We start from the raw sequence: 26,143 nt of genomic DNA on the forward strand, positions 1-26,143 counted from the left end.
TGCCAACTTTGATAGATCTGCAGTTAGCCGTGAAAAGAAAGGAAATTCAAAATGTAAGGAACACAGTTTATAAACATATTGTCCCCTCTACTTGTACATTTAAGCTATTAACAAGTGGCATGGTTATTGGATTTAACAAATGTATATAGAATTATTTTTCCTCCTTCACTTTCTGCAGGAAGTGGGTGCTAAACAGTGAATGGCCAAAAGAATACATTTCAGAACTATAATACAATTAGTGGGGGTCCTTGAGACATATGACTTATACACATAGCATTTTTAAAATACATTCCCTGCCTCTGGGGCTTAGACAACAACTCTCATGGTGTGTTCAGACCTCTGTTTCCTCATCTTTAAAGTGAGGCTGTTAACCCCTATTTTATTAGTACAGTTTAGTCCCCAATTTCCAGTGGTTCACCTTAGGATTTGTTATTGTCATTATTAGTTTACTTTTTGATGGTACAAAAGTGGTATGCATTCAAAAGTGGTAGGCATTCAGTAGTCCTTTGTTTCTTCTTCTTTTTTTTTCTTACTGTTTTCGCACCTTTTATTTTTTTATTTGTTCTAATTGGTTACACATGACAGTGGGATGCATCTTGACACATTGCACACCAATGGAGCACAGATTCTCCTTCCTCTGACTGTGCACGGTGCAGAGTCACACTGATAGTTCAATTGTACTTTGAATTTGGAATCATGATCTTTTCCCGGGCTAGCGACATGCAGTACAGTCCTGTCTGGTGATGCTGGGCAGTGACATCAAGCTGCAGCTCCCAGTCCAGCCACACGATCACCGTGGGGCACAACCTGCACTCTAGAGGGCACTGTGTTGCTAAGCTAGGATGGCTCAGTAGGTCAGGTGGAATTAAGTGCATTTTCCACTTATGATATTTTCAACTCATGATGGGTTTATCAGGACAGAATCCCATTATGAGAGGAAGAGCATCTGTATTAAAGGGATTGAATTTTAAAGCACGTGAAAGGCATTAGGTCAGTTCTAGGATACCATATGTACCCTAATAAGAAATGGTCATTATTAACAGATAATTTTTAAAGATCGTTTTTGTAGAAATCTGTCTAATATACTTTCAGCAGATTTGGCTCACCCCCCTCCTTCCCCACCAAAATGTTACTTCGCATTTTCTCCCTTCAAGTTTAAATGTTTCATGATTTTGTTCTAGCACATATTTTAATATGTATTTCAGAGTAAATGTTATCCTTTGCCCAAAGGCTGTTCAATAGAAATTAATTTTTTTTTCAGAAATAAATATTCGGATTTTCTGTATTGCCACCGTAATCTTTCTTATTGTATATGATGCAGTTGCCTCAGGGTACAAGTTTACACAGTTTTAGGAAAAAGCAGTAATATGCAACATGCAGATACTTGAAATTAATGTTGGTGGAAGAGCTAGATGTGGGCCCCATTTATCCCTGGATTGTGGTCTGGTCTGTGTGCCATGCACCAGCACTCACCTCTGGTTTATGCCAGGGCATCAGACCACCTCTTAAGCAGGAGGGTTAGAGAATGAGTGGGAACTCCCAACACAGTGCTTAGGATCTCCAAGAATTGCTCCTAGAGTTTCTCATCATTAAGCTCATTTGAGTTATTGCTGCAGCTAGCAGCTATTCCTGGTCCACCCAACAAAGGTACCAGCCAGTCTCAGATCCAAGATAACCAGGTAAATCTTGTGAATGGAATGAACTCATCTGTGGAAAAGGACAGTGGTCCTTTGAATTCCACATTCACAGTTTGGTCTTTGTCTTGCACATTATCACAGCTGAACATAGAGCTACATAAAGTTCTGTTCAGGGGAGGAAAAAACTGGGGCAGTGAGATCATTTTGTATTGGTTTGAATAATGCAGGTGGTCTGATTGGATTTTCATTAGGAATTCCAGTAGCCCTGCTTTTTTTAATTACTTGTAGTAATCTTCACCATCGTATTTCGAAATGACTTTTGGCAGCGGCTGCACACAGCTTCGATTTCTATAATTCCAGGTAACTGGCAGGGCTCCCCCACATCGATACAGGTTGGTGGCCTTGTAACAATGCATTCCTTACCATAGACAAGGAAGAAAGTTGGCCCAGAAATGTGATTTTTGTGTGTGTGTTTGTTTCTATTTTCTTTTAATCATCATAAGTAGGAGGAAAGCTTTTAAGAGAACCCGTTACATTTTTTATAATGGATTTACTTACAAATGAAAGTAAAGCATGTGAACAGGTTTTCTGAATGACCTTGGAGAATGATGTTAACCTAAAGAACCCATCAGGGATTGAGATCTGACCTCCTGTTTTTCTCCTACCAACTTGTGATTTGATTTCATTTTTAATAGTGGCTTTATTGTTTACTCTAACCCATTTCGCTCACATAACCGTTCGCTTTGAAATTTGAAACCACATATTTTCTTTGGAATTCTTATAAAAATGGGGTCACACCAGTGACCTTTTAGCCAGAAACTGCACAGTCAACCCATTTTGGCAGAAATAGCGCAGGCTCTATCACTTGAGAGTAATGGAATCATTTGAAGACAAAAAGATCATTCAGTTATCGTAAAGCTTGAAATCTAATGATAGTGATTATCAGCGCCAAGTCATGGACACCAGAGACAGCAGTTAATAAAAGCTCATATTTACTGAACAACCCCCATGCTGGGGTCCACATTGAACATTTGCCATGTGTTCTCACAGAACTGGTGTACCAACCCTGAGAGCTATGGAAATCATGCTTATCAGTGCTGCATAAAGAAAGAAACCAAGGTACATGAGCTTGAGTAGCCTGCCCAGGGTCTTAAAGCTGCAAGTGACCAAGCCAGGGAGCCAATGCAGCTCAGGTGTTGCAGCCACAGGGCAGTCCTCAGAAGCCAAGATGCCAACTCCAAGTCAACAGGCAAGCAGGCAGAAAACTAGAGGCTATTGTGTGGACCCATTTTATTTCCTGGTCTAGATTCATTCAGGGTTAAGTAGAAAGTGTATTTTTCCCCCATGACCTAAGAATTCTTCTCTCTATCCCTGGGTAACATTTCAGGAAGGACTGCTTGGCTTTGCAGTTCTTAAATAATTTAGAATCCTCAGATCGGTTTCAGGTATGGAAGAGTTCTGCCCATGTCAAGATCAAAACTCCAACCTCACATCCAAGTTAAATTAGCTTCTCCTGCTCCCTGTGCAATCCTGAGTCATCTTGGAAACCTCTGTGAAGGAGGGGACTTAGTCAACCTCATTTGTCCCTCTTCTCTCTCTTCATCTCCTCTCCCACTCATTATTAGGTGTCTCTTCCAACTTCTCACAGGCAGGCCTTGTGTGGGTGTTATGTGCAGGGTTTAGGTAGAGTGTAAAGCAGAACGTGACAATCTCCTGTCCTCGACTCTTGCTTCTGAGTCTGATGTTCCCTGGGTGCGGTGCATTTCAGGGCTGATTTCTCTTTGGAAGCCTCTGGGTTCCCTGAAGGAAGGGAAAATGTTCCTCTGCCCTAACCGGTAGGTGTTGAGCCTTCCTCTCATGCAGGTCTTCAGGATGGCATCCCCCTGCTTGCTTCCTTTGGGGAAGTACCTGTGATGATGACTCAGGTCACTGGTCCACTGATACCAGAGGGCCCATGAACCCCTCCCCCTGTCACATTTGGAAGTGCAGCTTCCACTGCCCACGTGTTGGTTGGATAGTCCAGTACATACTGTGCCTTCGAACTCTCAGACTCCAGAGATAAGCTGTTCTCCATACTCCTGAGCACCAAAAGATCTGTATCCATCTCCCTGACTGGTCCTGCCATTATAAACCCCCACCTGATGCTGTTCTAAGGCTTAATTGTTCTGGAAAGTAGGCTGTCTTTACCCACCTGACTTCATGCAAGAACTTTGTGGGTAGCAAACTGTACCAGGTCCCATGTTAGATACGCTCGATCCATACACACCCAATTATGTCCAAATAATTTTCCCACAATGATCAGAATACCTGTGCACGTTTTGTGCTGGTGTACCACTGTGCCTCAGAGCGCCATGTGGGGGCAGTCAGGGTAGACATTGCTCTGTCCATATGGGTAAAACTTTAGAAGGTAAAAAAAAAGTTGGCCTCCCTAGCACCTGTCTCTACACTCATCCCAACATTTGCTTCCCATCATCAGAACGTGTGTCAAAGGTGGGGGGATGACCTGACCTTCTTGTGGAAAATTAAAATATCTGACTAAAATAATATAATGGAAACCTAAGGCTAGAGGAATGTTTAATTAACGTTGAAAGACCTACTCTAACCAACTGAAATAATAAGCTTAAAAAAAACACAACTGGAATACTGTAATCAAAAGTTAGAATGTTATTAGGAAAAGTCTGTGGTTTGAAAAAATACACAGAGCGATCGTATTGCTGGCGAGATTATTTTATTTTACTTATAGCTAGGCGCTGATGACTGATGGCAACACTTAGGTCCCAAAGAAGATTCAGCCATCAGAATTACAGATGGCGAGGGACTCACTAATGGAGATAAGAAAGACGACAACATATCATTCAGTAATTGGAAAAGTACAGGTCCTGAAAGGGTGGTAGTTTTGACTTGACATTTCCAGACAATTGACCTTCTGATTTCTTTTCTGCACAGTTTATAGTGTTCAAATTCATTTTTTTTGTGATACACTCGTCTTACTCCTCTATTTTCATGTTTTCTACTCTCCTTTACTTTTGCCTTCTTTACAAATTATTCTCACAGTATAAAATGGATTAATAAAGGTAATGGGCTGGAAAGGGGAAGAGGTTGAAAAGCCTGGCATACCTTATTAATTGAAATGGATAAAGTAGGAAGTGGAATGGTATCCCTTCCTTTAACTCACAGAAATGATGCTCATTTTGTAAATACACTTTAAATGTATAAGCACAGTACTATTAACTATTCGTGGTACTTGTCAAAGGGGACACATTTCATGAAATCCTATTGGTTAGAAGCCTCCCCAGCAGAGGGAAGGGCAGATGTGAATGACTCCAGCTGGTTTGCAGGGCTGTCCTGGTTTTGTTTGGTTTGTGCCTGGGGGGGGGGGGACAAAGAATTAGGGGGGAGAGGACCCTGTGTACTTCCCACAGTTTGCTTCATAAAAGTGAAACCAGAAGCCCAGACCATTCTCAGCACAGACCTCCTCATCCTCACATTCTGTCTTCAGGATCAGCAACTCATATTCCTCTTATAACCATCTATCTTCTCTTCATCCCAGAGACACCCTCTGGAAGGGGCTGATGTGAATGAAAAGTGTTTGCTTGCTCTAATTTAATCCCGTCAAAAACCTTAAAGAGGGAAGTACAGTTGTCTCTTGTTATCCACAGGGATTTGGTTCCCGGATGCCTCCAGGATACCAAAATCCATGATGTTCAAGTCCCTTATATAAAATGGTCTAGTATTTGCATAAACATACGCATATCCTTCTGTATCCTGTAAATCATCTCCAGAGTAATTGTAATACATAATGTGAATACTGTGTAAATAGTTGTTATTCTGCATTGTTCAGGGAATACTGACAAGGAAACAAATTTGCTCATTTTAGCACAGGTCCTCACTGCATGGCCCAGGAACAAGAGGCTTAGAGGGGCCAAGGAGGTGTAAAGTGGAGGAGGCCACATCAGGGATCACACCTCTGCATTCGACAGGTTTCAGAAAGAGAATCCTGGCATATAGCAAATTCATATTTTATTTTGGAAAATTTTTGAAAAAAAAAATTTTCAAATATTTTCCATCCACACTTGATTGAATCTTCAGATTTGGGATGACAGACGAGGAAAGTAGTACTTTTAGTCTTCCCATTTTCCAGATGGGGAGTCTGAGGCACAGAAAGATGAGGCAACTTGCCCGAGGCTACTCATCCATTACTGGGTAGAGCCAGGATTCCAATCTATGGGCAGAGCCACACTGGGAGACACTCAGAGCCCAGTGGCTACCTCCCTCCTGTGAACAGCTTTGGCCCTTGCCTTCTATAGTCACACTTGCTGTCCTCTCTTCCTGTCCCCACACTAGGTGGGCATTTAAAAATGTGACCCTGTCTCTAATATCTAATATCACTAATACTTAACATTTAGTGCCTTCCATTAAAATTCAAGCCTCCTCCCCTCTCTCCCCACAGCCATTTTCTCCCTCTTGTTCTCTAGAACTTGCATTGGCCATGGGGTCTTTCAAGTTTGTTTTGAATATACCATGAACTTAATTAAGGGCTGCCTTGATGACTGATGCCCTTGCCTTCTGCCTTTGTTAGAGTTTGTACCCTCCGCACCACCCCTTCATCTTCAAGTCCTTTACAATAATCCCATCACATTTATCATCTTCACTATTCAATTAATATTTACCAGGTGTATTTTCCAAAATTGTGACTTTTCTAATTCTTTTACGTACCATACACATAGTTGTTCAGTTAATAAGTTCTGATTGGTCAATTGATCACAGCCTGTATTCAGTAAGTAGTCTTACATTTTGAGTACACTTCTCTTATATCAATGAACTCAAAAGTTTACACTGTCGTGGAAACCAATCTGACTTCTGTTCTTAAATGCGAAAAGCTAAGGATGTAGATATGGAGAGTGAGCCCTAGTCATATTGGAATCTCATGCCTAAAGTTGTAAAGATAGACGTTACTGGCCAAATGATATTTGTTATACTCTATGCGTGTACAAATATGTAACAACATATCCCACCACACATACGACTATAATGCACCAATAAAAATATGCGAAAAGTCAAAAAGACAAAAATCATTGGGGAAAAGAAACTTGGGAGAGCCAAAGTACCAAATGTAACCAGAGATACTCTGACCAAAAAGACAATATGTATACATAGACATGGGTAGACAGATATCTGTTCCAGAGGCCATTTTTATATGCATTTTAAAACTTTTGTGGTCTAACGTGGGAAACTAAAGGAATTTGTTATTCTAGAATCTTATTAACTTCAAAGGTAAATTGTTTTTTTTTTTTTCTGTGCACCCCCAAAACCTTCCAGCTCACCAGATTTCAAGGCATTTGTTTCTGTAGATAAGGAAATCAAGACAGTTAGGTGACTTAGAGTTGAATTAGTCAGGCTTGCTCTTTAAAGCAGTCTCACCCTTTGCTCTGCCATAACACACAGGAGAAATGACCCATTTTCACATACTTAGAAACCTCCGTGGGTGTGCTCATTTCCCACGGTCCTTGCTCTAACTTCACTGGCTTTCTTTCCTACTTAAAACTTAGAAACTAATTTTCTTTTCACTTACCAAAAGCACTATATAAAGGAGAAGTAACAAAACAGCAGACCAGTTTTGGCCCACAGTGTTTTTCAGTACTGAATTTTAAAACCAGGAGAGTTTATTCAGCACTCTGGATTTGCTTCCGAGCAACAGTGAGCCACGTTCCCATGACAGCCCTTAGCTGAGGTCCCCTTTACTCATGCCAGGCGCTCAAGTTCCCATCATCTGCCTGACCTTACGGGCATCAAGGATTACTAGGCACTGCCTGGATTATAGGATCATCGGCTTTAACATTTTTCAAATAATGTGCATGGAGGATCATTTTCTATCCCTGAACACCTCCAGGGTTGCAAATGTCCCCCAGTGTTTCACATCAGCTGAGGGTCCCGGTCTCTACCAACCTGCCTCTGTAAGCATTGAGCAAATCGGAAATTAGAAGAATTCAAGCCACTTCAGTTTAAAAAACTTCAGATGGCTCTTTTGGTAAATAGAATCCTAGCTCTCGTAAGAGACAAGAAGACTCTGCCCATTCCCTCTGTGCTTGAGGCATTTCAGTTCTAATAGGGTGCTTGCCAGTCTGGGCATGGGCTTCCTCTCCGTTCCCCTTGCTACTCCAAGGCAACAGTGTCTCTTGGGATCTGGTAAAACGTGCAGAATTTAGGATTTCACCCAAATCCACTGAATCAAACTTTGCATTCTCAGATCCCTGGGCCAGGCATGTTGAAGTTTAAGAAGTACCACTGGAGGGAGTAGTGAGAGATACCATTTCTCCTCCTCATCCTGTGCCTCTGTCCCAGGCTAGCCTTTGGTGGCAGAAACTCTCCCGCCAAGACCAGGACTCATGTGACACCCTCCAGCGACACCATCATCCCCAGGCCAGATCACCCTGATCCAGCAGGCCATTTTGTGTCTTTGCTTCACCAAGATTCTTCCCCCAATCTTTTTTATCCTTCAATGACATTTCCAAATGGATATTATTCATTGAGGTAGAATGTAGCCAGCGTGGTTTGTGAGTAGAAGTTTCTCCCTCCCTGGGGCTTGTGTTCTGTCTCTTGCACCAGAAGAAGGAATCAAACAGTGCTGCACAGGGGACTGGTTCAGTGGTAGAGCATGTGTTTGGCATGCACAAGACCTGGGGTTCTGTCTTGAGCACCATGGGAAGCAGGACTATGTAGTTACTTTTGTTTATGGAATTTTATGAGCCCAGATCTAATTTTCTTTCCCTGAAACAACATGAAGCCCCTCTGACCCAGCAGTTGACTCAACTGCTCCCATCAGTACCGAGCCACATGGGGGTGGGTGGGTGGGGGAGTACTGTGTAAGACGATCAGTGGTCATGTACTGCATATGCTAAGGCATTAATCACGGAGTTGATAAATACCCATTTGTGTACCCACTGGGTCATCCACATTTGACTGGCCTTCTCTAATATACCTGATCTACACCAGGTCCTTTCTTTCTATAGAGTCTGTACTGCAAAACTCAAGAATAATTTTCCAGGCTTATACATCTCTGTCCTGCCAACATTGTTCTCCCATTAAGAGTAAAAGAACAGAAGCTAAGGATTAGGCAGATGTTAAGAGAAAGAGCAACTTAAGACCTTTATTCTATTGAAGTAGATTTGGTTTGATGGCATTTAGAGTAGAAAACTTTATGTAATGGTTATTATTATGTGATAGCACCAAAAGTTTCTACAGATTTTTCTTTTGTACTTGAACCTTCCAATAAGATGTTTTTCCATTGCAGTGTTAAAAATTATTAAGGAAATTGGCAGTGGCAGAGGAAGAAAAGAGAGGAGTGGGGACAAAAAGGAAATGAAGTGTGAAGTGGTTACAAATAATTGCTATTTCAAACATAACCCTTTCACACTGGTTTTATGTCTAGTAATTGCTTCCTAAGCTTGGTGGCTGTGGAAGGACATGGAGGGAGCCATCCCAGGGGTATCAGTCTCATGAATAAAGAAAGTAATGTGAGAGAGAGACAAGGGGGTTTGGAAGGAATGCTTCTAGTAGACAGACTGGTATTCCTCAGCCTTGTGAGTTGAGAGTAATGATTTTTATTTAATGTTGCAAGGGGGTACTGAAACCCACCTTAACAGTTAGACAGGCATGCAAGAAAGCCAGGCCCGTCGATGATTGGGGCCTGTGGTCCTAATAGGATGGAATTAGAAAAGATGATGGTAAGAAAAGAACAGTCTGGCAAGAGCTTCAGTGCCCATGGATGTTACTTTATAGCCACAAATCAATCATTGTTCAAAGAGAGTTTCTACAAGAATAGCAAAGGCAGGAACCATAGAAAAGCCCAGTCATTCACCAGTATTCCAATGTGCCATTTTGAAATTAGAAATAACTCCCATATCTCAGTTGCTTAAGGCCATGTGATTTTAGAATTTGAAAGATTGTAATAATTTCATCCAACCAAAACATGCCTCAAGAGAAGGGACATAAGCTCTGTCTCCCACCACCCGCTAAACCACATTGGCATATGCTAAAAGTTGACTTGGTCCTTGGCACAAAGCTGATGGGTCCCCATCTCTGGCCCTGCTTTACTCTGCCCCTAAAGCTTTTGGCACTGTCCCCTCTGAAGGCATTTTGGAAGCTCCAAAGGTAATCAGTGGTTACAGTACTATAGGGACAGATAACACACTGATCCCTATCCTGCCCATCATAAGGGTCATGGTTGACAACACCCCCATACAAAAGACAGGTTAACAAGAGAAAAACCTAACAAACTATTTGACCATAATTTTATGTGACTCTGGAGACTTCAAATTGAAAAAGCAAGGACTCAGGGTGAACTGTTGTATTTTATGCTTAGGTTAGATGAAGTGAAGCACGGACAGCCACACAGAAACATGATTGGACAAAAAGGGTATGATGTAATAGTAACAGGCTAGGTAGGCCCAGCAAGGCCTGTCTGTTCAGATATTTCCTGGCCTCTCTATGTAGCATTTCCCATCTGGAATTAGGGTGTTAAGACCTATCATCAAGCAGGTAGCTCAAATAATTTCGTTATGACTACTGTTATTCAGGCAGAGTTATAGTAAGATTTTGAGATTTTATGGTTGCTTGAGGAAAAAGGGGTTCTGGGGTTCTGGTCTCTATAACCTGCCTTGGAAAGAATTCTAATTTTTAATGACTTGACTTGGAGAAGGATGAGGAGTGAGAAACAATACAGAAGGTCAGAGAGACTGTTACTTCTTAGGCCTTCATTAGGGTATCTTCTTCTGAGTCCCAACATGACATGCTGCCAAGCAGATGCATGGCCTGTGCTGCAGACAACCCTCTCCCAAGTGTCCTGGGTGTGATCTGCAGGGTTGCCCCCCAGCCCAGGCTTTGCTGCCTGCCTCTAGTCCCCTGGGCTCAGAGGTAGGGGATTAAGGTTGTGTTTTCATCCCCAGGAGGACCCCAGAGTCACTTCCAGTGCAGTAGACTCAGGATGAGACCCAGAAACTCTATAAAGGAATTTGGGTCCCTCTGGCAGTTTTATCCAAAATATACATTCAAGGAAACAATCTCATTTAATCTTCATGGGAGGTGGTGGTTTTTAAAATTAAATTGAGGTATCAAAATAGAACTGCACAATTAAAGGAAATCATTATGTAGGAATTGCCTTGGGGTTTCTCAAATATTGCATAGGAAAATATTTTTATTAGAACAAATCCCTTTGCAGATTACTAAAATTGTCTCCAATAAAACATGATGGATTCTATTTACAGATGAAGAGTTTCAGAAGATTATGGAGCTCCTGTCTTCATGTTCTTACTGAAAGGCAATTTTAGAGCAATATCACCTTATGTATTTTTTAAATCTAGTTCTTTGACATGTTAGTTGAATAGACTACTTTCTTAATATTCCTAATTATAACCAAAGATGCTGATAAGGTCCTTAACTAGTTGCTTTGGGATGCCTGGTGATTGGCAAATGGTCTATGCCTGAGGCAAGAGGAAATGAGAATTATCCCAGGGGTAAATGTTACATTGTATTGTATATGTGAAATAGAAAGCTCATAAAGTTGTATCAGCAGTATTAAAAAGTCTCAAATTGTAGTGAGTTTTTTTGTCCTGGCTTGATTTTCATTTTCGATTTTGGTAATCAAGTTTTTCAAAAAGCCATGTATAAGCCCTATGAATGCTTAAAGTATTGTACAAATTTTCTATAACTTAAACTAAATTATTTAGGAATGATTGGCATTTTAAGATTTCAAGTATTCTAGGGGATTTGGGAATACATGTGCCACAAAGAAATTTTTGACTTCTGCTCATTTAAGTGTGAGAAATTATGGAGCATTAATAGTCATTCTCAAAGTTTTTAATACCAGAAATTAAGCTTGGGTTTGACAAGATGATTTTTTATTTTTTTCCATTTTTTTGAGTTCAGGAAAATGTTTGTCAAATGTATTGATTGCCCAAGTAAGGTAACTGACACAGGTTGCCTTTTTCTTCAACTTTTTTTTTTTTTTTTTTTTGTATTTCTTGTCAATTCCATTTCTCGCCCATCTTTTCAGTTTCTGAAGAGTTAAAGAAGTGATTGTCTCAAGTGTTACAGATTAGTCACAAGTTTTGCTTCATTGCAAAAGAGATATATTATAAACCACCCATATTGCAACCTGAAGCAGATAGGAATTCTTAGGAAGCCAAAAGCATTTATTGAGCCGGGGAACAGAACCGGGCTTGGCTGAACCCTCCCCTTCTCCATTCACTAGTATTTCCTGGGTTTTGCTCTAAGTCATGCCAACCGGGCGTGTTCAGGAGGCGGTCCTCACCAATGGGGAGGCAGCTAGAAGAGTTCGCGCGTGGGAAACCTCAGCCCCTTTTTCTTTCTTGTAAACCCCCAGCATCTGGCCGCCGTGCGCGTCAGCGCAGACTCGGATGCTGTCCATTTCATCCTCCCGGTGCGGTTAACCGGGAATTGCCTCCGGGAGCCGGCTGATGGGGGACCCTCAGGCTGGCGGGCCGGCGAGGGGCGGAGGCGCTGCAGGGTTCCTCTGTTGCTAGAGCCGTGATGTCACCCGCCCCTCCTAACCCGCGGTTGGTTGTTTTGTGTTTCAGCTCTGCCTGCAGTTGAGCACAAAGACCTGGAGGAGACTCCCACAGCCTTCAGGGAGAAGAAAGGAGGCAGCGACTCCGATTAAAAGGAACTTGTGGCTTGTGGCCTTTTTTTGTTGTGCAGGGGCCTCCTGGAAGGGGAGAAAAAGTGCATTAAAGCCACATTGGCGGTTAATGAGCTGTGAGATGAGGCACTGCTGTTGCTGCTGCTGCTGCTGCTGACACTGATTCCAGGATCCCTCTGCTGCCCTTTGTGCTTCATGTACATGTGTCTATTCAGGCCGGCCGGAGGCGCCCAGAAGAGAATCCACCACGGCTGCCGGGGAAAGACCGCCCACCATGCCCACGGAGACGCTACAGACAGGTAGCATGGTGAAGCCGGTCAGTCCCGCGGGCACCTTCACGTCGGCGGTGCCCCTGCGCATCCTGAACAAAGGGCCAGACTACTTCCGCAGGCAGGCAGAACCCAACCCCAAGAGGCTGAGCGCCGTGGAGAGGTTGGAAGCCGACAAGGCCAAGTACGTCAAGAGCCAGGAGGTGATCAATGCCAAGCAGGAGCCCGTGAAGCCGGCCGTGCTGGCCAAGCCCCCCGTGGGCCCGGCAGCCAAGCGCGCGCTGGGCAGCCCCACTCTCAAGGTGTTCGGCCACCACGCCAAAACCGAGAGCGGGGTGCAGCGCGAGAACCTCAAGCTTGAGATCCTGAAGAACATCATCAACAGCTCCGAGGGCTCCAGCTCGGGCTCGGGACACAAGCACAGCTCCCGAAACTGGCCGCCACACCGGTCTGATGCCACCACCGACCTGCACCGCCACTCCTTCGCCGAGTCCCTGAAGGTCTACCCCACGCCAGGCCGCGGCAGCCCACAGGAAAGCAGTTCGCACGTGAGCAGGAGGCTGCTGGAACAGTCGGCCGAGTCCTTCCTCCATGTCTCGCACAGCTCCTCGGACATCCGCAAGGTGACGAGCGTGAAGCCCCTCAAAGCAATCCCCTGCAGTAGCTCTGCCCCTCCTCTGCCTCCCAAGCCCAAGGTCGCCGCCATGAAGTCACCCGAAGCAGATCCCGTGGAACCAGCTTGTGGCGTCAGCCGAAGACCCTCCCTCCAGCGGTCTAAGTCAGACTTGAGTGACAGGTATTTCCGAGTGGATGCAGACGTGGAGAGGTTCTTCAACTACTGTGGACTGGACCCCGAAGAGCTGGAAAACCTCGGCATGGAAAACTTTGCAAGGGCTAATTCTGACATCATCTCCCTCAACTTCCGCAGCGCAAGCATGATCAGCTCAGACTGTGAACAGTCTCAGGACAGTAACAGTGACCTTAGAAATGATGACAGTGCCAATGACCGGGTGCCCTATGGCATTTCTGCCATCGAAAGAAACGCTAGGATCATCAAGTGGTTATATAGCATCAAACAAGCTAGAGAGTCGCAGAAGGTGTCCCACGTGTAAGAGACACTGTGCGTGGAAAGGAGGGAAGGGCGGGTCTGTCTGTGCATACGCAGTTGTGAAGGTCGTGAGGTCTCCTTGAAGTGTTGTGAGCTTCTCCACTCTTTGTGTTGCTTGTTGTGCAATGTTTTCAAGTTGCATGCCTGTCAACATGGCGACTGGCCTGGCTTCCTCCTCACCGTCGCTGCAGAGCCTGCCTGGACACCCATCTGCCAAAAGTTTCAGGCCAGAATCTACTTAGGGCTTTGCTCTTTAGCAAAACTGTTTACACACACACACACAAAAAAAAAAAAAAAAATGGTATACGATTTCTTCAATATTTATGTGGTTCTTGTGTTTTTATATCCCGCGCTATTGTGTCTTAATTAAAAGTTTTATCAACTGGCTTTTAAGTTGAGAGCAGAATGTTTTTGAAATAAAAAGCCACTTTGCCTACATGTGAGACCATAACAGTGAGCAAATCAATGAGTTTTGCTACCAAACAGATAGTGACTGACTGAAAATAGAACCAGGCTGGGTTTTCTGTGGAATACAGTGGTAAGCCTGATGTTAGTCGTTTACATGTTGAAACTTCACTTGCCACTTAGTGGAGCGGTCAGTAGGTCATCAGTGCTACTTTGTGATTCCGAGTCAGTGTGTCCATGTTAATGGTTCTGTGTAATACTGACCCCAAGGAAGACAATCAGATATGACCAAGGATGGTTAAATCTAGGAGTTTGGAGATTTGGGGGTTTTGTTGATGTTGTTTAGATTGGAATACTTCAGAAATGTCTAGTATTGATCTTTCAACAGATATGACCACCCTAAAGCTGAATGCCTTTATTAAAAAATTGTTTTATGTTCTGGGCTTTTGTTGTTGTTTTGGTTTTGGTTAAGAACTACTAATTCCATGCTGTTTCTCTTCCTCCCTTTGTTGCTGTTTTACTTGGGGGAGAGGAGAGGAACTTGTGTAGGTTGAGCTATCTGAAGACATGAACAAAAAACGGAAATACCAGCCATATCAGTATAGAGCCTCCCATTCAAAAGTGAATGCATTTGATGACTGAACCATATCTGAGCAATGTGATTCTGTTGTCTTGCAATATGTTATTCTCCCAGGCTGTGGATCTTTGTTACAGTTCTAGGAAACTGTCGAAACCCAATACTCTGTAACTTTTCCACCCTATGGTCTCTAGTGCTGCCTCACCTTGTCCCCTTTTCCCCTAATAACCTGTCCTCCAGGTGGTTTAGTTAGCTGTCACCAGCTAACGGTTTGGTGTGGTAGCAGAGAGGTAACCTTGCGGTGGTCTGTCATTGCTCTGGTCATGCTCAGAAGTTCTCAGCTGCAGCACCCTAGACTTCATCAGCTAATGGGAAACTTTCTGGTGTAAATGCTGTAAGACTTTGTACATACTTCACTTGTTATGAAATCTTTAAGAAAAAGAAAAAAAAAGTTCCACTAATAAATAGCTCTCTGGTGCAGGCACTAATGGTGGTTGGTCATTTCTTTGTTCTTTCTTTTTCTCCCTCTATGAATGACTGGGCCAGGAGGGCATTTTGGATACATAGTCTTAAAGAAACGTTCCATTAAATTGTTTTCACCATATCTCAACTATTCTGAACAGCAGCACCCTTCATTGTAGCTGTAGCAGCATGTTTTTGCAAAAAAAAAAAAAAAATTAGTTACATCAAGATCCCTGAATTATGCTGCTGCCTCTTTCCTTAATTCACACTTCTTTTATTTTTATCTTTTCTGTAAACATCAGGATTTTCACATCTTCCACAAGACTCTTCAGTTGTAAATATTCATGAGTTCTTACTGTGGAGGCATACCTTTAAAATGGCTAGCCCTGTTTTTGTTTGTACCAGCCCAACATCCACTATGCAGGTTCATGCATTTCTCCACTCATTCCTCTTTTAATATGTCACTTCTTGAGTGACTCCCTTTTCGGGCATCATGGTTGCCACTAGACTTCCATGACCAATAACACAGTCTCTCCCTTGAGGAATTTCAATCCTCACGTTTAGCACTCCTTTTAGTGGGTGTGCCTTATCTCTTATTATTTGAACTTCAAATTTTCAATCAGTATTTATTGGATCAAAGAATTTGAAGATAAACCTTTCTTCCAAGGTTTCACACAACATGCAAATATAAAAGAAAGCAAAATTTAAAATGTAATTTTCAGAAACAAATGGTAAGTATTTCCAATGAGTGTTGATTAAAAAAAAAAAAAAAGCAATTTTGGTTTCTTGACTCATTGTACCGGTTTTGAATTCTCTCTGATTGTCTTTCCAGAAGAAACATTAAAATGTTTCTAAAGAATCCAGCTATGAATGTTGGTGATACAGTGCACTCAAGGTTATAGAATAAAAATAAGTTTTCTTAAAAGAAAATTCTAACAATAAAAGTTTCCTTCCCTCACCATTTATGTAGAAATGTGGCCTTTTAAAAAACACTTGGCTTAGCATTTGCATATCTATCTCCTTTTAGAGCTACTGAAATACTAAAAATAGATGTTATTTTCCTAAGGAAACCATTTTGGGGGAGATGAGCACTTCTTACCTAATTTAATATCACTGCTTATGCTATTTTAATCCAGGATTGTATTTGAATCTTACTGTCTTTCAATAACAATGTGTGATCTGTATTCAGACAGGTCTATAAATCTTCCCACTATAATTCAGTCTAATCCTCTGTGGCCTTATTTGTACAATAGACAACTGTTAGGCTTTTAGTTCCTAAGAAAGATGAGAGCTCATTATTTTCTTTTTGTTTTTAAAGTTTCTATAAAGGACGGTTTCAAATGCTTAATATTAAATTCTAAGAATGAGACATTTCCTAATTGTGAAGTGCTTATTCTTCTAGTTCATGAAAGTATTATGTGTTCATGCACACATGTGTATAAGATTGTAGTATTGGTATAAATATAGTTTTCATCATATAGTCCACATTTTTTCCTATACAATGCAGCATTAAATGTGATTGCACTAAATGGCTCTGGATGCTAACTGCTGCTTTCTGAATTCTACCAAATCCTAACACCGTCTTTCCATATCTATCCCCTCTGCCATCGCCTTAATTCAGGCTTTCACCATCTCTTATTTGGTCTGCTGTTGCTAGAAATTTCTAAGTGGAAGTCCCCCTTACTACCCTCCCAACCAGTCTCTTCCTCATCCCATCTCATGCCACAGATAACAAAATGAATTCTGGTCACATCACTCCTCTGTAAAAAAAAAAAAAAAAATCCTCTGGCTTGAATAAGTTGCTGATACGATAAATCCTTAACTTCTCAACACAACAGAGAATGAATCACCCAGCCAAGCCCTAAGGCTCTGACCAAAGGGAAGTGTCCCAATAAGAACATATTACCATTGCATTTATGATCTATGATATTTTTTTTAAAAAATCACCCCAAAAGTCAGAAACTTAAAACCATAATCATTGGTGATCCCAGTATGCAAAGATCAGGAACCCTGGCGTGGCTTAGCCAAGTGTCTCATGAGGCAGAGACCAGAGGCAGCGGGGCCTGCATCATGTTTTGTGGGCTGAAGGACATTCCCTCAAAGGTGGTTCACATGATGTTAACAAGACTCCTCCATTCCTCACAATATGTACCTCTCCCTAGGTGTTGCCTGGGAGTCCCTTTTAACATCTGGTTCTCCCAGAGAGAAAAGCCAAGGAGAAAGCCACGGTGCCTTTTACAATCCAGCGTCCTGAGTCACATACCTCTGTCACATTCAGCTCATTAGAGTGGTTCACCAAATACAGCCCACACAGGGAAGGGAGCGAAGCCCCATATTTTAGAGAGAAGTATCAAAGAACTGGTGAACATATTTTGAAACCTCTACTGCTGTTGAGGTTTAGTAGCTCATCATTCCGTGAGAAATGCTTTCTCCTCCTTCCTTGACCTCAAAGACACTTGCTCTTTCAAGACCACACAGCAATCATTTAGTCAAAATTTTTGGAGCTTCTATGTTGTCTTATCCTGTTAGCTTGTAATTTTTGTCACGGTCATGCCAACCTAAATGATGCCTTTGTATGAAATTTTAAAATGCATATCTTCCTCAATATTTTATTCCCTGCAAGGGAAAAAAAATCCTGTTGTAATAAACATAAATCCCCTAACTGATGCGAACCACAGTCCTGGAATTGGACAGCATGCAACAAGCAGCCCAGAGTATACAACAAATGCTTAAATGTTTAATAAGTGTTTACTGATTTTAATTTTTTTTTTTTTTTTGGTTTGGTGGTTGTTTACTTTGGGTTCAGTATCCCTTATCCAAAAATGCTTAGGGTGTTTTTTTTTTTCTTTCAGATTTTGGAACATTTGCAAAGACTTTACTGGTTGAACATCCCTAATCAAAAACTATGACATCTGTAATATTCCATAGTCTGAAACTTTTGGAGCTTCATGTTGGTTTCAGATTTGGTAGCATTTCAGATTTTTTAATTAGAATGCTCAGCCTGAATGACATTTATGCCCTGAACTAAACTATAAATCTTACCACAAAGATCCCTAAGTCGTAGGGCTGTCCCCATTTTATAAGACACTAAGAAACTCAGTTCCATGGAGATTAAGCCCCTTAACCAGGATCTCAGAGGAAGTAAGTGTTGAAATGAGACTTGAACTCAATCTCTGTGATTCTACCTCTGCCCTTCCCACAACCCTGTTCAAGATCAGGGGAGACAGAGTTTGTTCTTAAAAACACAAGGGTCCTTAAATTCATCTTGATAATTTTATCTGCCACCAGGGTACGTAAGCATGTCTCAAACAGTCAAAATTTCAGCAACTTCATCCTTACTTAGATGGTAGCCCATAAATTTAGAAAAAGACTTCAACTGCTCCATTATGAGTAACATACAACCCACCGAGTTCAAAGGAACAAGGCTGTTGGAATGGCATTCTTCCTGTTTTGAGTCTGCCATATTTTAAAGTGGCATCCTGTCTTTTTGGATCAAGGACACTTTGAAGTGTAAGCAATAGAGATAAATGTCTGGCCACAATTCAACCATCAGGAAACATATTTTGACTATTTGATGAATCAGTATCACTCTGTTCTGTCCCATCCTTGAGGGTGTACTTAGTGTTCTGACCAGCAGATACATCAGGGAAGGATTAAAGAGGTTAAGGGTGCTCCAGTTAAAACAGAGTAGATTGTTACTCAGAAAAGAAGACTGATCTCACTGCCATTTTGAAAATGTCACACCTGACTCATGTACTGAGTGGCCCGTAAAATTACTGGGAGGTCTGCCTATTTCTGCAGTGGTCTGAAGACACTGCACCATGAAGTGGCAGCAGTTGTGTGCCTTTGCACATGTCACCTACACAAAGCTTTCTCTCCTGTGTTCAGGTCATTCCCTGCTTGCTTTGGCAAAAACCCAGTAGAAGGAAAAGCCAGACCAAGATGGGTCTCAGAAACCCCTTCCTCTTAATATCTGAAACCCATCTGCCTCAAAGTTGGCCTCTGTTCCCTCATTCATGAAATTGGGAGAGCCTTCTTTGTAAGTGTTCTCTTTGCCTGGGGGTTTTGTGATGGCACAAACTAGTTTAGGAGCATTAGGATATCATGGGAAGAACATGAAAATTCTGGGTTTTTATTGTTGTGGCAAGTTGGGGGCAGATGAGGTCTGAGGCCACTTAATAGCATTTCATGCACTAGCCTCTAGGGAGTTAGTTGGGGAAGGAAATGTAGTCTCCAAAAGGATATTTCTTGAATGAAAAGGAGCCCCAGAAAGTTGAGTCTCATTAACTTTTCAGGTTGACAGAAGCTGACAGAATGGAACGTGGCCAGGACCACATCAGGCATAGACCTTTGAGGATAAAAAAATGATACAGTCTTTTACTAGATGAGCTTCCATTCAGCCCACATTCCTGAAAACAACTGCCACTAAGTCTTGGACGTTATGTGAAGCCCTTTGTCATAGTATCTCATTTTATTCTCACAAGAATTTGAGAAGTGCATTGCAGTCCATCTTACTGATGAGGAAGAGGGATCGAGCTACTTGCCAAACCACACATCCAATAAGAAGAAAAGGTGTAACACAAACACAAGTTTAATAAAACATCCTAACACTCATTCTATATTTAGAAAAATGAATTTTCATTATCTAGCATGGCTCTTTGCAGTAAGTTTGCATTGCAGATGTCTCTCGGAAGTGTAAAACACTATGGCACATACTAATTTGTAATCCTTCCACAGAATGAGTCACTTAAAACTGTTCATCCCGTATGACCAAGGCAAAACCAAAGTTTCTGGGTCCTTCTGGAAAGGACATTAGTAATCCACTGACCCTCTCCAGCTCATTGTACAGGATAAAACAAAACCAGAGAAGTGAGGTGATATGATTCCCCCCTCCAGGGTGTAGAGCAGGGGGACCAACAGTTGCAGCTGGAACAGAGGACATTCTGCTGCTCTGACCTCACGAAGGAGCTAGGATCAGGGAACAATGGAACTACACAAGGCTAAAACTTCCATCATGCAGAAATACAAGCAACTGGGTCCACATATACTGTATGACAGATGGTCATCTACTTACAGTGGTTGAAAACCCTTACCATAGTGTGAAAGTAATAAGCATCCAGTAGAAATCCTTTTTTGAACTTTGAATTTGCTCCTTCTCCCAGACTAGCAACATGCTATAGGATACTATCTGCAGGTGCTGGGCAATGGCAGCCAGCTGTAGCTCCCACTCAGGAACACAATCACTAAAGGAAGCAATGGATGCTCTACACCATGCTGCCTGGTTGAGCTAGGATGCTTGGTAGATTAGTGTATTCAATGAACTTTTGAACTTAACATTTTTTTTCAACCTATGATGGGCTTATCAGAACATAACACCATCATAAGTCATAGGGCGTCTGCATATCTATGCAATGTTCCTTGTCTAAAAAATGAATCAGATTCTTAAACTTTGATTCAGAGTTTGCTTTTTTGCTGTTAAGACACATTAACTATTTTTATTTAATCCCAGCAGATATGAAATATTTGATAAAGATGAAGAAATCTCTCCAAGGAAGTTTGGGCAATTTTGGAAACCATGACCACTAGTTTCGTGATCTTTTCATAACTCCACTTTCCATAGGTGCCCAGTGATCTTCAAGAACCTTAGTAACCATTTTCAAGGACTGATTCCCCTGCCTGGGAGACCCTGTGGCATCTACTCCCTACGCCCTTCATTCTCTCTATTCTCACTGTGCTGCTAGAATGTTGCCCTATAAAATATAAGAACCTCCAGATTCTTCTAGTCCTACTCCCCAGAGTCCAGGATCCTGATGCTCATCCCTAATAGACCATTTCCCCCTTGATATTCATTGATCCTGTTACTGACATCATCCTATATGTCACTTAAGTTGTCATCTCATTGGGCTCTTCCTGCCACTAGAGAAAGCAGATTCCTTGTGTTAATCTCCAACCTCTGCTTACCTCCCTCTCTACAGTCTGGAGTTATATTATTCATTAACTTATCCTCTATCTTGGTCATCTTCAACCTCTTTGCCTAGCTCAGTACCTGACATGGGGCTGATGAGCACATGTATCTTTGGTATGAATGAATGAATGAATGAATGAATGAATGAATGAATCCAAACCAAACTCCTCACTAACTCCCACCTCACAGCTACAGAACCTCCAACAACTCCTCCTTCCTCCTCTCCTGTCTCTGTCGCATGGCAACTGGCCTTGGCTTTTGATTGCCTACTTGGAAAATGAGCAAAACAGTGTGGTTAAGGTAATGGGAGTTCAGAATGTGGACCTCTCTGTACAAACAGATTTTACCAGCAAGTATTTCTCACTCCTTGCGCAACTCCTTTAAAAAGAGGGGAAGTCCCGTTTGTTGTGTACCTTAGCCCAAAGCAGAGGGAAACTGCTGGGAATGAGAGGGAGCACAAAAACTACTGCCGAGATCTTGATTTGAATCCCTTATATTGGTCCAAAGACCAATGAGTAGCAGACCCCTTTTCTTTGCCAAAATGTAAAAACATGTCCTTTATATGAAAACGCATCCTCCAGATAGCACAACTGAATGCTAACCATTGAAACCCTCCTGGCAGGCTGTCATCAAGGCTGATCTGGTTCAGAAACTACTCCCCATTTTGCCCTTTCAGTATATGCACACTGACCTCTCAACCACGGGTTCACCCTTGTTCTTTGGAAATTCTGCTAACTGGGGGTAAAGCAAGCCATGCATGAATGCAATTGCTCCCTCAACGGAATAAAACTGCAGTGGTGGCTCATAATTGATAACATCTGGAAGTTCAATTAGAAGGAGGGAAAATGGGAGGGAGACCTCTCATTACACTAGCTCCTAAAATGCTTAGGTTAGCATGTTTCACCTTCTTATGGATAAATAAGCTTGAAATTTTCTGGGATTTCTAGGCATGCATAACCTTTTCCAGTTGTTCTCTCCTTTTCATAATAGATGAGCTATAGCAGTCAGGTGAGTTATTTGAGTGTATCACAAGCCCAGCCTGGCACACAGTGGCTTCAGATGTTTCAGTTATATTACTTTTCTCTTTTGAGTCCTAGCCTATCTTTAAGGACATGAGGTACTGAGTGTTTTATTTTGGTGGAGAACAGTGAACCGCTCACTTAGTAACTTCATGGGCGTGTGGCTATTTCACTAGAGGCTATTCTTATTTTCTCCCAGTCAGTTGACAGCTGCCCATGGATTAGGAATGTGAGACCAGTGTCTGTGGCTGCAGAAAAATTGCTCCATTTGCTTTGGACAAAGGCTTGATGTATTTTATCCATATTTCAAATTTCTCAGAGCATCTCAGTATTCAAGCATCTGATGTAAAACCGACCCACTCCCTGAAGACCGCTTCGCTCTGAGTTTATAGAGTTGCTTCCATCTGCTGAGAATTCTTTGGTGTAAAGAACCTATGAATTGAGATCTGCATGGCATTTTGGATTCCCAAATGTTCTCAACATTTAATTCACCACCTGATGCCTTTAAAATCCAGTTTAATAGTTGAAATGGATTTTTGTACTTTTTGCACTTAAATGGTTATAGGTATGCACATGTTGGGTTTATTAAGGAATTTATTCCAGACAAATGTGCTGAGGGTCACATTACGCTATGGTTGTTTCTAAATTAAAATCATTATAATTTTTTTCAGGGGTGGTGTTGGGGGTCTGTTTAGTGGATTTGACCAGCAGTAGTAAGGATGATTTCAAGTTGAAAAGAAAATACAAAGCTTCTTGTTTCTTGACCGTTTATTTGCTCTTAACCCTCTTTTGCTGACAATTGGATTGCTTTTTCACACGTTCAGGTTGAGAGGAAAAGAAAGAAAACAATGCCAAGCAAGTGCCTTGCTTGGTGAGAAGATGAGACAGCTGTTGCTCCCATGTGGCTCTGCTTTGCTTTCCTCTTTCTGTCCACGTACACGTGCCCACTGGAAGGTCACCTCTCTGGAAACAGGCACTGTTTTTCCCAATGCTCTACCACAAAGCTAGTGCATTGCTTGGTGTATGCTGGGCACAGAGAGAACCCAGGATCACTCTGAGATTCCTCATCTTGGGATAGAAATCAGGAAGTGTCTATGGGGTGGCCTCCCATCAACTCTGTCCTGTCCCTTCACAGACACCCCAAGCCTGCCTGCACTTTCTTCTCCCCATTAGACTTCTCTATCTCATTTCCCTTTCACGAGTATCAGGCATGGTTTCAGGTCCTGAAAATACAACAGTGAGCCCACTAGAAATGCTGGGTCCTTGCAAGAAAAGAGATAAAGTAGGGTAAATAAGTCAGATGTGTGGAATGTCTGAGGATGACTTGTGCTTAGGAAAAAACAAGAATAAGACAGGGGAAAGAGATGGGAGGTGGCCTTACTCAGAACACCATTGAGTAAAGACTGAAGGAAGTGGGGGAGGAACCCTGCAGAAGTATTTGGGAAAAGCCAGCCAGGCTCTGCACATGACATACGCCACAGGTATACCAGAAGGGCTGATCAAGTAGAGCCTGTTGCCTATTTAGCAATAAGAGTCTGAGGTCGGGGGAGACCCAATGTTTCATAAATCAAATGTGATCGAGGGGAAATCCAGGTTAAAAATGATTTTAAGCAGATTACCTGATATCATCACTGGAAATTTTAATCTCTGAGAGGTAATTTTAGTGCAAACCATTTCCTAACTATTTGAGTTGGAAACCATTTGAAGGGGAAATTTCAGGAACTCATTTCTCTAAATCATAGAAATCAACTGAGGGCCTGGGGAGTGGGTAACTAATTGGGCCCACAGCATAAAAAATATAGCAAAGAGATTTAAAGAGAACTGCTCTGTCATGTTTTCCTTACATATATTATCTGTTTAGTTAGGCTACTATTAATTACCACTAGTTGCCCCTGTTAACTAATCTTCTCTTTATTCTTATTTAATTAATAGCATTTATATAGCAGAAAAGTTAATGATATGGGAGAATACATGATTTCAAAAAGACAGTCTTCATCATGTTTATCCAAAAGTAATAATTTGTATTATATATAATGTACACATACTATGTGTGCATATATAATACACATGCAGTATATATATATATATATATATATATATATATACACACATATAGATCATTATATGTATATTATGTACATATGTGTATGTGTGTCCTGAGTGGATTCTGAAAAGTTTGTCCCCCTACTAAGCTTAGAGCTCAGTTTTGGTGGCAAGTTGGAGAAAGCAGTAGCCACCAGCCCCATCTGGAGAATAAACACAACTAAAACAAAACAGTGGATACCAGTAAACAGTCCCAGACTGGAGTCTCTCAGCTAGAGAAATCAGGAACCTCAACTGAAATCCACCAGAGAGCTGGGGAATTTCCTTAAGAACTACAAAGTCCCAATTTTACCCCAAATACAGATTGCAGAATCACATCGGTTACACATCCACATTTTTACATAATGCCATATTAGTAACTGAGTTCATAACCAACTTGAATCTAATGCATGAAATATGATATGTCAAGAGCTTTGTAATGTTTTGAACAACCAATAAAAAAAAAAAAGAACTACAAAGTCCAACCCAGCTAGTGCCATCAGCTTGCTGCTCTTGGGAAGTACAGAGTCTCCCCAACCTTTTCATGCCCTCCCCTCCTGCCAAAAGGCTGCAACAAAAGGCGTGAGACCCAACTTGATTTGAGGATTTGATTCCCAACTCCTCCTCATGTTGCCAGGGACCATCAGTAACTCATTTAAAGTCCCTGAGCTTCCCTTTGGTCACCTGTGAAATGGAACTGCCATTGCTTGCTTCTCAGCTATGGGGATTAATCCCTTGGGGAGGGTTAATCTGTATACATAGTGGGGCTTAGTATCTCCTTCCTCCTTGCTTTCAGGAGGGGCATTTCAAGAGGTCAGCAGAATGCATTGTCATCATATAAAGGACCTGAGCTTTAGAGAGCGACTAGCCCTGGGAACACTTCTTTTATTCGTTGAAGTAAGAATTACTACTGCAGGCATATCCTGGGTTTTGAAGAGCATCAGAAGTTAGGCTAATAGGGGAGAGAGATGGCACCACTCCAGTGACATCCCACCACCTGGAGCTCCCTGCCTTTCTTCTATTCAGTTCCATCTCAAATCCTAGGAAACCCAAATCGAGCTACCTCCTGCCCAAGCCTTCCTGTTCCTGTGCACCCCCGACACAGTAACCCTCCTCTTGTGTTTGCTCTTGACCATTATTCGTTGTAGAGAACATTCCCAATAAATCAGACAGCCTGGTGACACGTCTTCCATTGTTTTTTAATGGTTGCCAAAATTCACTGTTTAAATATTACATTATTCTGTTTAACTTTTCCCTCTGAGAAGGCAGTGGGAAAACCCACCCATCTAAATATTCCTACTGTGGCTTCATCTGGGGAACCCCACTTTCCCAGCTGCCTCATCGTTAAAGTTAATGACAATTTACTTTTGCAACATTTTCAGTTTGGGTGGTTTTTTTTAATTATAAAAATTCACTGTATTCTAAAAATTGTTTTGGTTCCAATGGGGTGTATAGGTGGGTAGGCTTATGCAGTTAATTAAAGACTGAGATAGACAATCCATGCTCTGAATTGTGAATTTCTGTCCCTTTCATCCTGGATGCCCATAGTCAAATACCATTTAAAGCAATTAAGGTTTCCATTGTGTTTCACTTTTACAGGAACAAGAATATTAGTGAACTTAGAAAAGGGTAAGGTTAAGAGGGATGGGAACCAAGGAAAAGAGATGTTCCTTTGAATTTTTGTACAATCAGCCCTCCTCTGTGTCCACGGGTTCCTCATCTGGGAATCCAACAAAACTTGGATTGAAAATACTTTTTAAAAAAAAAGTTGCATCTGTGTTGACATTTATTTCCTACCATTCTGGAAGCTGGGACATCCAAAAGCAGGGTGCTGATAGGTTGCTTCTGGTGAGCGCTTCCTTCCTAACTTGGAGATGACTGCCTTCTTGCTATGCCTGGATGTGTCTCTTGTCACTTCCTCTTTTCATATGAACACTAATCCCCTCATCAGAGCCCCACCCT

General features: G+C 41.9%; 1 protein-coding gene across 9 annotated transcripts in view; it reads left to right on the top strand.

Annotated features, from left to right (window-relative positions):
• Fam110b (family with sequence similarity 110 member B) overlaps positions 1-26,143 on the top strand; it is a 183,640-nt gene that overhangs the window by 135,363 nt on the left and 22,134 nt on the right. For 7 of the 9 annotated variants that reach the window (XM_046428553.2, XM_046428552.2, XM_046428555.2 and 4 more), the window contains one exon: positions 12,233-15,137. The exons of the other annotated variants lie outside the window; for them this stretch is intronic. In XM_046428553.2, the coding sequence (XP_046284509.1) occupies positions 12,569-13,675 (1,107 nt within the window). In that variant the 5' untranslated portion in view covers positions 12,233-12,568 and the 3' untranslated portion in view covers positions 13,676-15,137. Of the gene's footprint in view, positions 1-12,232; positions 15,138-26,143 lie in introns of those variants that run through there. 9 annotated transcript variants of the gene reach the window in all.

This window comes from Marmota monax, unplaced genomic scaffold (genome assembly GCF_021218885.2).
Source record: "Marmota monax isolate L192 unplaced genomic scaffold, Marmota_monax_Labrador192_F-V1.1 WCK01_AAM20220418_F8-fsc00044, whole genome shotgun sequence".
In the NCBI taxonomy this organism is placed as follows: Eukaryota; Metazoa; Chordata; class Mammalia; order Rodentia; family Sciuridae; genus Marmota; species Marmota monax.